General features: G+C 41.0%; 1 protein-coding gene across 2 annotated transcripts in view; it reads right to left on the reverse strand.

Annotated features, from left to right (window-relative positions):
• The window catches only part of LOC148102398 (uncharacterized), a 38156-nt gene that overhangs the window by 14429 nt on the left and 10209 nt on the right, over positions 1-13518 (reverse strand). Inside the window, exons 2-6 of one of the 2 annotated variants that reach the window (XM_087841503.1) lie at positions 13097-13365; positions 10990-11006; positions 10739-10752; positions 5484-5515; positions 1220-1292 (exon numbers count right to left, since the gene is read on the reverse strand). In XM_087841503.1, coding sequence (XP_087697629.1) covers positions 1220-1292; positions 5484-5515; positions 10739-10752; positions 10990-11006; positions 13097-13365 — 405 coding nt within the window. Of the gene's footprint in view, positions 1-1219; positions 1353-5483; positions 5516-10738; positions 10753-10989; positions 11007-13096; positions 13366-13518 lie in introns of both variants that reach the window. The other variant, XM_087841504.1, reaches the window with a different exon arrangement.

The following is a 13518-nucleotide window of genomic DNA, read 5'->3' on the forward strand; positions in this document are numbered from 1 at the left end:
CCGGTCGTTGGTACTTCTTGGCTTGTGTAGCCACTAGGTAACAAAAGCTCAACACTGCGCCTAGCATCCTGGAGCACTTCTGTTGCATTTTGTACGCGCTTCGGAGCTTGTACGCTTTCCCCTCTTTCCCTCCCGCTTTGTTCCTGTGCTACTGCGTGTGTAACTACCGTCCCTCCCCCCTCTTTCCAACGCAAAGCACAAGGCTCGCGTGCGGAGTGAAGCAGAAAAAAAAGTGCAAGAGAGAGGGTGAGAGAAAGAAGAAAAAAAACACGGCTCCCAATAAGGAGCCTGCTTGCGTCATTCACTTCAAAGATCCAGCTCTAAGAGCCATTTCGTTCGCCACCGACACATCAGTAGTGGCATGGGTGACCTCCATATGGAGATGCTTTGCGGAATACAGATTTGAAGTTGGACTTCACTGTCTCCGAGTGACTTCTTGCGATCCAAGAATGGGGTGAAGCCGGCCTTCTTCGATATATCTTACCACTAAGTATCTGGCTCGGTGGAGCTTAGAGTGCAGTTGTTCTCTGTCGTTCACTGTAGTTCCCAATATAATTTTTTATTTATTTTTATCTGTCAAAAGTGGCATATAAATTAGGGGTGCAACAAACGATTATTTTGATATGGACTACTCACCGATTATTTTTGCGATTAGTCAACTAATCAGATCATGCATCCATTGGCCGTACAAAGTACAGCTCATTGCACCAGCATGCATCTGTTCTTATATAACTATCATTAGCTTACAGCTTTAAATGTTTAAGCTATGTGCTAACTAACAATAAAGACAAGATGATAGTTTATTAAATTTCAATGAAATTTGCAGATTGTTTTGGTGGAGTTTAATAAACTCAGCCGTCTGCTCCTTGCTATCTAAAATATAACAGGATACCGGAGTATATTCTCGAGCATCTCACACTTCTGATAATCAGTTGTCTGCTTGACGTTTATTCAGCTGTATAAAAACTATAACTTTGATCTCAGCCAAACCGATTTACTCAAATAAAATACTGAAAAAAGACAAACAATAACATTTTTAAGTTATCTAAGTGACTCATATATGTTTAACCTAAGTAGCGAAAGACGGCGGGGGGTTTGAAAACGTGTGAAAAGTGGAATATAAATACATTTTGCTTACTTGCGTCTCCAAAATAATAAATTGCAATAATAAATGTCCCGCAGAGCTGTGATTAGGATCCTCCATCAGAGTGACACTCACCTGTCCTGTGCAGCTTTATTTCGGGTTTCCAGGTGATATCCATCAGTCTGCGCTGACGGTCGATCTCTTGCTCGTACTGGACGATCGTTTTTTCAAACTCCAAGAATATTTGTTCAGCAGCAGCAGTTAGTCGCTCGTTGATAAACTCTCTCAGATACTGAACTGAAGGCATTGTTACTGCGGCAGCTCACACACTCAGCTCACACAACACAATACAGCAGTCTCTGTGATCAGACACACACGCGCCGGACGGTGATGATGCCTTTGTGTGTTTACTTCCGAATGTGTCACGTGGTGAGGTTCCGTTAGAGCGCGAGTGTTCTTCTTCTTCTGTATAGGTTTATTGATGGTTGGCAAACAGCAAAATGGTGAATTACCGCCACCAACTGGTGTGGAGTGAGGCCCGAAATGACAAAAATAAAATAAAATAAAATAAAATAAAATAAAATAAAATCAATCAAGTCAAACTTCACTGTCATATAGTCCAGCTTTTTGATCAGTTGTCTCCTTTCAATATTATACTTCTGACAATGCAATAAAACATGTTCTGTTGTTCCCTACTGCAGTCACACTCCCATGTACAGTGTTTACCTATTAAAAATAATGTGCTATTTAAACCAGTGTGTCCGAATCTCAGTCGAGATATAATCGTCTCCTCTCTCCTATTTCGTCCCGTACTTCTCATTCCCCCCACTTTCCTTTGGATTTTGTACAGCCACTGCCCTTTCCTCTCTTTTTCCCATTGCTTTTGCCACCTTTCCTTCATTTTGTATCGTATTCTACTCTTGAGCTCCGTCCTACTCACACTAATAACCATATCTACCATCCGTCTCCTTGTTGCGACCTTTGCTGTCCTATCTCCCATTTCATTTCCTTTAACTCCACGATGCGCTGGTACCCATAAGAATGTGACCACAAGCCCCATCATAACAAGTCTGAATAATGTCAGGTCTGCAGTCTGAGTGACTGTCTTGCAGCTGGCCAGTGATGAGCTCGAGTCTGAACATATCACAGACCTTAGTGGTTTCGTTTCCTCAATCCACTGGATAGCTAACAATATGGAAACCATTTCACCTGTGTACACTGATAAATCGTCACTGAACCTTTTCCCTACCTTGATATTAAATTCAGGAACTATAAATGCTATCCCACTTTGGTTGGCTGTATTCTTTGATGCATCTGTGTAGATTTTGACATAACTATAATACTGATTAAAATATTCCTGTGCTGTATGTGAATTTAAGATAAAACCCTTCTCCTTGTTCTTTTTGTTTAACAATGTGAAATCTACCACTGAATCAGGGAGCATCAATGGTGGTATTGTAGGCAACGGCATTGTTTGACTTGTGTTAATCTTGTCCAGAGTAAGGTCAGCTGCTTTCTGTCCCACTGTCCACCCAAAGCTCCTCAATTCCGTTTTCTCTTTTTCCCGGCATGGTTGGAAAACATTTTTTGTCGGATGATCTTGACCATGTCCTTGTAAACTTGCTATCTAACTTACGAAGACTTGTTCTGGCAGCAGAATTAAATACTATACACCCATAATCCAATACTGATCTAAGCAACCCAGTATATACAGCTTTTAAAGACTTCCTATCAGCCCCCCAGCACGAGTGTTGCCTTTAGTTTCTCTTTAAAGTCTCAGTTTGTTGCAGTAAATGAATAGATGATTGTGAGCAGCAAGGCTACAGTTAGAAGAGAAAACAAATCCATGAATGAATTAACCTCCATACAGGCTGTGGAATAAAAACAAAGGAAATTATTTTCACTGTTTAGCTTTCAGTGTTGACTTTCATTTAGTTTTTAATACACAACTAAACAAATCCATCATATTGATATAAAAATATCAAAGGCAAAAGAGCAGAAACTGCAGAAGCTTACCCTTCCAACCATACATACATTACACAAACATCACATGGGGTTTACGGGTCAGAGAGATGTAACCATGGAAAATGCACAACATGAGGAAAGACGAGGAGAAAAAAGGAACTCATATATATCTTTATATTTATATAAATAGTATAAATTGAATATACATCCCTTGTTTGGGATGTATATTAAATTTCTCCGAGCTGTTTGTGATAGTTGGATCGGAAAAGTATCAAAACTGAACATCATCTTAAAGCAGAACGTAATAAAAAAAATATGTAAGGGCATATTTGGTAAATGGCCTGCTTGGGTTTTTCTCTGTATCTATGAAGCGCCTTGAGGCGACCTTTGTTGTGATTTTCCGCTATATAAATAAAATTGAATTGAATTAAGTTTTTTGTTATATGCAGACGAAACACTGGTTCATATTTTGAGCTAGAGGACTTTTTTTAATGCTTGAATGAGTCAAAAGTCGGTGTTAAATGGCACACACACACACACACACACACACACACACACACACACACACACACACACACACACACACACACAGGAAAGCCTGGGGAACTACTATTGCTCCAGACCACTTTACAAAATGCCAAGAAAGTCTGGGATGAAGACATGAAGGGTCAAGATTGTTGCATAGTACTGTACACTGTATATCAGTTTCAATTCAATTCAATTCAATTTTATTTATATAGCGCCAAATCACAACAAAAGTCGCCTCAAGGCGCTTCATAGATACAGAGAAAAACCCAAGCAGGCCATTTACCAAATATGCCCTTACATATTTTTTTTATTACGTTCTGCTTTAAGATGATGTTCAGTTTTGATACTTTTCCGATCCAACTATCACAAACAGCTCGGAGAAATTTAATATACATCCCAAACAAGGGATGTATATTCAATTTTATATCAATATTCATAACTAAGGGAGGATTCAGGGTCACCTGGTCCAGCCCTAACTATATGCCTTAGCAAAAAGGAAAGTTTTAAGCCTAATCTTAAAAGTAGAGATAGTGTCTGTCTCCCGAATCCAAACTGGAAGCTGGTTCCACAGAAGAGGGGCCTGAAAACTGAAGGCTCTCCCTCCCATTCTACTTTTAAATACTCTAGGAACAACAAGTAGGCCTGCAGAGCAGGAGCAAAGTGCTCTAATAGGGTGATATGGTACTACAAGGTCATTAAGATAAGATGGGGCCTGATTATTTAAGACCTTGTATGTGAGGAGCAGGATTTTGAATTCAATTCTGGATTTAACAGGAAGCCAATGAAGGGAAGCCAAAACAGGAGAAATATGCTCTCTCTTTCTAGTCCCTGTCAGTACTCTTGCTGCAGCATTTTGGATTAACTGAAGGCTTTTCAGTGAGTTTTTTGGACATCCTGATAATAATGAATTGCAGTAGTCCAGCCTGGAAGTAATAAATGCATGAACTAGTTTTTCAGCGTCACTCTGAGACAGGATATTTCTAATTTTAGAGATGTTGCGCAAATGGAAGAACGCAGTCTTACATATTTGTTTAATATGTGCGTTGAAGGACATATCCTGGTCAAAAATGACTCCAAGGTTCCTCACAGTGTTACTGGAGGCCAAGGTAATGCCATCCAGAGTAAGAATCTGGTTAGATACCATATTTCTAAGCTTTTCAGCGCCGAGTACAATGACCTCAGTTTTATCTGAGTTAAGAAGCAGAAAGTTAGTGGCCATCCAGGTCTTTATGTCTTTAAGACATTCCTGCAGTTTAACTAATTGGTGTGTGTTATCTGGCTTCATGGACAGATAGAGCTGGGTGTCATCTGCATAGCAGTGAAAATGTATGCTATGTCTTCTAATGATGCTGCCTAGGGGAAGCATGTATAATGTAAACAGAATTGGTCCTAGCACTGAACCCTGTGGAACTCCATAATTAACCTCAGTGTGTGAAGAGGACTCTCCATTTACATGCACAAATTGGAGTCTATTAGATAGATATGATACAAACCACTGCAGTGCAATACCTGTAATACCTACAGCATGTTCTAATCACTCTAATAGGATATTATGGTCAACAGTATCGAATGCTGCACTAAGGTCAAGAAGGACAAGCACAGAGATGAGTCCACTGTCAGAGGCCATAAGAAGATCATTTGTAACCTTCACTAAAGCTGTTTCTGTGCTGTGATGAACTCTGAAACCTGACTGAAACTCTTCAAATAAACCATTCCTCTGCAGATGATCTGTTAGCTGTTTGACAACTACTCTTTCAAGGATTTTTGATATGAAAGGAAGGTTGGAGATTGGCCTATAATTAGCTAAGACTGCTGGGTCTAGAGATGGCTTTTTGAGTAAAGGTTTAACTGCAGCCACCTTGAAGGCCTGTGGTACATAGCCGATTATTAGAGATAGGTTGATCATATATAAGATCGAAGAATTAATCAATGGCAGGACTTCTTTGAGCAGTTTTGTAGGAATGGGGTCTAAAAGACACGTTGATGGTTTGGAGGAAGTAATTATTGAAGTTAACTCAGAAAGATCGATTGGAAAAAAAGAGTCTAACTTAACATCAATGGAACTAAGAGTAGCTGTAGATAATATTACATCTGTGGGATGATTATTGGTAATTTTTTCTCTAATGATAAAAATTTTATTTGTGAAGAAGTTCATGAAGTCATCACTAGTTAACGTTAAAGGGATGGTTGGCTCAAAAGAGCTCTGACTTTTTGTCAGCCTGGCTACAGTGCTGAAGAGAAACCTGGGGTTGTTCTTATTTTCTTCAATCAGTGATGAGTAGTAAGCTGTTCTGGCTTTGCGGAGGGCTTTCTTATAAAGCAACAAACTATTTCTCCAGGCTAAATGATGATCCTCTAAATTTGTGACACGCCATTTCCTCTCCAGATTACGAGTCATCTGCTTTAGGGTACGTGTTTGAGAATTATACCACGGGGTCAGGTACTTCTGATTAGAGACCTTAGTTTTCACTGGAGCTACAGTATCCAGAGTCGTACGTAGTGAGGAGGTGAAATTATTAACAAGATAATCGACCTCTGTTGGGGTAGCGTTCAGATAGCTGCTCTGCTCTGTGTTGGTACAGGGCATTGACGATGATAACAGTGGCTGGATTATATTCTTAAACTTAGTTACAGCGCTTTCAGAAAGACATCTACTTTGATAAAGTCCACTCTCCACTGCTGCGTAATCAATTATTGTAAATGTAAATGTTATCAAGAAATGATCAGACAGGAGAGGGTTTTCAGGAAACACTGTTAAATGTTCAGTTTCTACGCCATATGTTAAAACAAGATCTAGAGTGTGATTAAAGTGGTGGGTGGGTTCTTTTACATTTTGAGAGAAACCAATTGAGTCTAACAACAGATTAAATGCCATGTTGAGGCTGTCATTTTTAGCATCAACATGGATGTTAAAATCACCCACAATAATTATTTTATCTGAGCTCAGAACTAAATTAGATATAAAGTCTGAGAAATCAGACAGAAACTCTGTGTAAGGCCCAGGTGGACGATAGATGATAACAAGTAAGACTGGTTTTTGAGTTTCACAGCTGGGGTGGACAATGCTAAGCATCAGGCTTTCAAATGAATTAACAGTCTGTCTTGGTCTTTCATTAATTAATAGACTGGTGTGAAAAATTGCTGCCACACCGCCCCCTCGACCTGTGCTTCGAGATTTCTGGTAGTTAGAATGACTCGGGGGTGTTGATTCATTTAAACTAACATAATCATCCTGCTGCAACCAGGTTTCTGTAAGGCAGAGTAAATCAATTTGTTGATCAATTATTAAGTCATGTACTAACAGAGACTTGGAGGAGAGAGACCTAATATTTAATAATCCACATTTCACTGTTTTACTCTTTGGTTCAGATGTGGATACTGTATTGTTCTTTCTTTGTAAATGTTTAAGTTGTTTGTTGCTGGTTTTTAGTTTGTTTTTTGTCTTTTTGGAAGCAGACACAGTCTCTATGGAGATGGGTTTTTGGGGGGGTAGCAGGAGGAGAGAAGCTGCAGAGAGGCGTGTAAGACTGCAACTCTGCTTCCTGGTCCCAACTCTGGATAGTCATGTTTTGAGGGGTTTAATAAATTTGTCGATATTTCTAGAAATGAGAGCTGCTCCATCCAAAGTGGGATGGATGCCATCTCTCCTAACAAGACCAGGTTTCCTCCAGAAGGTTTGCCAATTATCTATGAAGCCCACATCGTTTCTGGGACACCACTCAGACAGCCAGCAATTTAAGGAGAACATGCGGCTAAACATGTCACTCCTGGTCTGATTGGGGAGGGGACCAGAGAAAACTACAGAGTCTGACATTGTTTTGGCAAAGTTGCACACCGATTCAATATTGATTTTAGTGACCTCCGATTGGCGTAACCGGGTGTCATTACTGCCGACGTGAATTATGATTTTATTGAATTTACGTTTACCCTTAGCCAGCAGTTTTAAATTTCCTTCAATGTCGCCTGCTCTGGCCCCTGGAAGACAATTGACTATGGTTGCCGGTGTCTCTAGCTTCACATGTCTGAGAACAGAATCACCAATTACCAGAGTTTGACCCCCAGCGGGTGTGTCACCAAGTGGGGAAAAACGGTTAGACACATGAACGGGTTGGTGGTGTACCTGGGGCTTCTGTTTAGGACTACGCTTCCTCCTCACCGTTACCCAGCCGTCTTTCCCCAGCTGCTTGGGATCTGCCGGGGAACAGCTAGCGGGGCCTACGCTATCTTCGGCTGCACCAGCTACAGGGGCCTGGCTAGCTAAGGGTGAGAGAAGGGTGCAAAGCCGAGTCTCCAGTTCAGTAATCCTGGCCTCCAGAGCTGCAAATATGCTACATTTGTTACAGATATCATTACTGCTAAAGGAGGCCGAGGAGTAACTAAACATCTGACACAATGAGCAAGAAAGTGCAGAAGGGACAGGTGAAGTAGCCATGGTGCTAACGGGTCGGCTACGAGCTAAGCTAGCGAAACAGTACAGAGAGTTTCACACACAATATGACAAATTTTGACCCATGTCTAAAAAAACCCAGAATACTCACATTTTCTATTTTAAATACGTAACGCGAGTACATGTATTCTGTTACTTCCCAACACTGTTTCTCAGCAGGGCTGAAGATTCAGCTCCCACATACGAGGAGACATTAATAATTGAGATATGAAATTACCTTGTGGGCCAGATATAATTGTATAAAACATCCCTGGTTTAGACCCTGTTTCTACCCAATAAGCCATTACACAGACCCACTGTATGCTTCACATATGTCTCAGTTTACCTACAATGGCTTGCAAAAGTATTTGGCCCCCTTGAACTTTTCATCATTTTGTCACATTACAGCCACAAACATGAATCAATTTTATTGGAATTCCGTGTGAAAGACCAACACAAAGTGGTGCACACGTGAGAAGTGGAACAAAAATCATACATGATTCCAAACATTTTTTTACAAATAAATAACTGCAAAGTGGAGTGTGTGTAATTATTCAGCCCCCTGAGTCAATAGTTTATAGAACCACCTTTTGCTGCAATTACAGTTGCCAGGGTATGTCTCTACTAGCTTTGCACATCTAGAGAAATTCTTGCCCATTCTTCTTTGCAAAACAGCTCCAGCTCAGTCAGATTAGATGGACAGCGTTTGTGAACAGCAGTTTACAAAGCAATTACCAAACGGGTGAGACAGCATTTCCTCTTCCTTCAAACTTCTTCCACTGTCTTCATCGCTGCGCTCTGGACACTTGTTGCTCACCCCATCGTGTGATTGTCTCACTTACGTGCTTTTGACTAAAATGCACAGGATTAATAAATTATTCACTGTATAAACAGTAGAGGGCATAATGCATATGTTCTCAAAATCTTTCTGAAGCGCCGCCCTCATTGCTAAAAGCTCTAACTTTCAGGAATGGAGGTGGCAATTAGATTCTGGAGCAGTTCTTGACCACTGATGCCCAGCTTTCCTCACTGTCTTCCTTCTCTCACCCCAACCGGGTGCAGCAGATGAAACGAGGTGAGTAAAGACGAAATAGTCTGTGCATCATGGGAAGCCTCCAGCACTCTTGGCCAATTGCAGTGCAACTAAGGGAGGATTCAAGGTCAGCTAATCCAGCCCACACTGTAAGACTAATCTGAAAAACTGGGAGGTGGATCCACAGAAACGAACCTGAAAGCTGAAGGCTACTGAAGTTGGTTTCAGTGGCTCACAAAACATCTGATGTGAGCCACTGGGGGGGACTGTTTTCACCCCCCCAATCACCCCCTCAGGCGTGCTCGTACTGTATTTGGCACTTTTGATAGTTCACGAGAGAGCAGACCGTCACTGATAACCGGTGATAAGGGGGGGGGGGGGGGGGGGGGGGGGGGGTGTCAATATCAGGCACAGACAGTGGTAGAAAAAAGTAAGGTTCTCTACCTGCTGATTCAAATGTGTGATTTGTGATCAAAACCTTTTTAAAGCTGCGCATCTTGCGTTATATTCACAGGGCTCTGTTGGTGCCTGTCTGATTGCTCGAATAACATATTTAATCTCATTTTGTTTATTGTTCAATAATCATGTTTTTATAAAAAAAAAAAAAATTGAGCAAAAGACAAACTTTATGTACAGGATGGGCCATTTATATGGATACACTGTAACAACATGGGAATGATTGGTGATATTAAAGTCCTGTTTGTGACACATTAGTATATGTGAGGGGGTAAACTCCTCAAGATGGGTGGTGACCATGGTGGCCATTTAGAAGTTGGCCATCTTGGATACAACTTTTGTTTTTTTCAATAGGAAGAGGGCCAAAAAACAAAAAAAACAAAACAATGGTGTGCTTGGTTTTAATGTAACTTTATTCTTTCATGAGTTATTTACAAGTTTCTGACCACTTATAAAATGTGTTCAATGTGCTGCTCATTGTGTTGGATTGTCAATGCAACCCTCTTCTCCCACTCTTCACATACTGATAGCAACACCGCAGGAGAAATGCCAGCACAGGCATCCAGTATGCCTAGTTTCAGGTGCTGCACATCTCGTATCTTCACACCATAGACAATTGCCTTCAGATGTCCCCAAAGATAAAAGTCTAAGGGGGTCAGATCGGGAGACCTTGGGGGCCATTCAACTGGCCCACGACGACCAATCCACTTTCCAGGAAACTATTCATCTAGGAATGCTCGGACCTGGCACCCATAATGTGGTGGTGCACCATCTTGCTGGTAAAACTCAGGGAACGTGCCAGCATCAGTGCATAAAGAGGGAAACACATAATCATGTAGCAATTTCAAATATCCAGTGGCCTTGAGGTTTCCATTGATGAAGAATGGACCCACTATCGTTGTACCACATATACCACACCAAACCATCACTTTTATTGGTCCAACAGTCTTGGAGGGATCCATCCAATGTGGGTTAGTGTCAGACCAGTAGCGGTGGTTTTGTTTGTTAATTTCACCATTCACATAAAAGTTTGCCTCATCACTGAACTAAATCTTCTGCGTGAACTGAGGGTCCTGTTCCAATTTTTGTTTTGCCCATTCTGCAAATTCTGTGCACCGATCTGGGTCATCCTCGTTGAGATGCTGCAGTAGCTGGAGTTTGTAAGTGTGCCATTTGTGAGTAGCTAATATCCGCCGAAGGGATGTTAGACTAATGCCACTCTCCAGTGACATGCGGCGAGTGCTACGCTGTGGGCTCTTGCTGAATGAAGCAAGGACAGCCACTGATGTTTCTTCATTAGTGACAGTTTTCTTGCGTCCACATTTTGGCAAATCCAACACTGAACCAGTTTCACGAAACTTAGCAAGCAGTATGCTAACTGTAGCATGGGAGATGGGTGGTCTTGTAGGGTGTCTTGTATTGAAATCTGCTGCAATGACCCGGTTACTGCGTTCACCAGATATCAACACAATTCCAATCCGCTCCTCATGTGTTAACCTCTGAACAAAGAGAAACTTGTAAATAACTCATGAAAGAATAAAGTTATGTTGAAACCAAGCACACCATTGTTTTTCTTGTGACATTACCAATAAGTTTGATGTGTTACATGGCCCTCTTCCTATTGAAAAAAAAAAAGTTGTATCCAAGATGGCCAACTTTTAAATGGCCACCATGGTCACCACCCATCTTGAGGAGTTTGCCCCCTCACATATACTAATGTGCCACAAACAGGACTTTAATATCACCAACCATTCCCATTTTATTATGGGGTATCCATATAAATGGCCCACCCTGTAGTTACGTTTTCAAAAAACTATAATATTGTAACTCAGTTATTAACTTAGTTACAATATCATAAAAGTAATTAAATAATAATAATGGATTGCATTTATATAGCGCTTTTTGGGGCCCTCAAAGCACTGAACAATTCCAATATTCATTCACTCTCATATTCACACACTGGTGGAGGCAAGCTACAGTTGTAGCCACAGCTGCCCTGGGGCAGACTGACAGAAGCGAGGCTGCCATATCGCACCATCGGCCACTCTGGCCATCACCAGTAGGCGGTAGGTGAAGTGTCTTGCCCAAGGACACAACGACCGAGACTGTCCGAGCCGGGGCTCAAACCGGCAACCTTCCGGTTACAAAACGAACTACCAACTCTTTGAGCCACGAGGAAAAGTAACTATTGCGTTACTTTAGGAAAAAAAGTTTAACCCTCTGAGGTCCAGGGTTGATTTGACCTCTACATGTCTACTTGCCTTGTTTGGTATCATTCTTTTCAGCACAACCTCACATCTGAATTTACAGTTATGTTTTCATTAGTACAATTAATAATAAATAAAAAAAAAAGAACAACAACATGAAATCAGATATATTTTTTTACTGTAACAACAATAAAAAGCATGTTTCACAAATCATTTTCATAACATGAAATGCAAATAGAAATTGTAAATTTAATAAACCTATGCGTGAGTTTTGCAAATAAAAAAGTTACATGCAACTATTTACCTAAAAATGCAGGAAAGACTTTAAACTATTTACAGAACACTCCGATTCTGCATCAAATAAGATGCCACACAGATTATTTGTGCCACTCCAAAAAATTACTTCTCTCCACTGTAAGACAGGGGAGAACATCACAGGCCTGATACCTGCAGGCCTGACAGCCAGTGGTGTATCACTCCTCCTGTTTTCCACCTGGAGACAGCGTTTACATTGTAATCTGCCTTTGGTGGCTTTATGGCAGCAACTGTGACATTCAGCATCATTGTTCTGACACACAAAACAAAACCAACAGCTACACAACACACTAACTACACACTCCAGTGACACGCTAGTGTCACAAATCTCTCACATCTCAAAACTCTCTCTCTCACCGCCGTCACTCCTAAAACTTTGGCCGTAAGCAGAGAGTGCTTACTAGCACAATAGAATAGTTTGTCAAAATGTGCCGCCTACTTTTAAAATGAAACTAACCATAACCTCCTTCCTACCATGCTGTGTCTACCATTAGTTACCACGCTGACTTGTTTAACTTTGCGCTCTACACAGCTTGCTAAACTGTTAATCTTGTTAAAAGAGTACACCTCTATCTGTGTATTTTTATGTGGCGAAACAAATGAGTACCACGTCTGAATGCCTTCCCACAAGTTTTACAATGATATGGTTTCTCACCTGTGTGGATTTTCATGTGCTCTGTTAAATTACTTTTACGGCTGAACATTTTCCCACATGTTTTACAATGAAATGGTTTCTCACCTGTGTGCATTCTCATGTGCCTTTCTAGAGAACGATGTACAAACTTTTTCCCACATATTTTACAATGATATAGTTTCTCTCCTGTGTGGATTCTCATGTGCTTCACTACAGAATTCCTATGTACAAACTTTTTCCCACATGTTTTACAGGAAAACGGCTTCCCCCCTGTATGGATTCTATAATGCATATCCATTTCATAATTATATTTGTAGACTTCTCCACAAACATCACATTTTAATGACTTTTTAGTTTTGTCAGACTTACACTGACTGTCTGGTGTAGGTTGGTATTCTACATTATTGTGACCTTCTTTCTTCCCTGCTCCCTGATATTCTCTCACAGCTACATCAGAGCTGACACATTTGAGATGGTCTCTTTTTGGTTCTGGTTCACTGTGGTCTTTTTCCTCAGCAGCAGTCACCATAAAGGCATGAATCTCCTCCTTCAGTGCCAGTTGCTCTCCCTCCAGACTGCTACAGAGTTGCTCCTGTTCCTCTTTAATCTGTGGAGGTTCTGGTTCCCCCTGGTCCAGATTGGAGCTCATCTCCTGGTTCCACAGCTGCTGGTCAGCGACAACTTCCTCCTCCTTACAGACATGATGCTGTGGGACGTCTGGAGGGGGAAAAGGAGACAATTAAAAGAAAAGTGAAGTGATAATAGAGAAAAAAATCATACTGAGCAAATAGACAACACAAAAAAATAATTAAATTATGCTTGATATCTATGGCTCTTGGCTAGCTTAGCATTAGCATGCTGTCTGCACAG

This window comes from Neolamprologus brichardi, chromosome 6 (assembly GCF_056152115.1).
Source record: "Neolamprologus brichardi isolate AB-2024 chromosome 6, ASM5615211v1, whole genome shotgun sequence".
NCBI classification, from domain to species: domain Eukaryota; kingdom Metazoa; phylum Chordata; class Actinopteri; order Cichliformes; family Cichlidae; genus Neolamprologus; species Neolamprologus brichardi.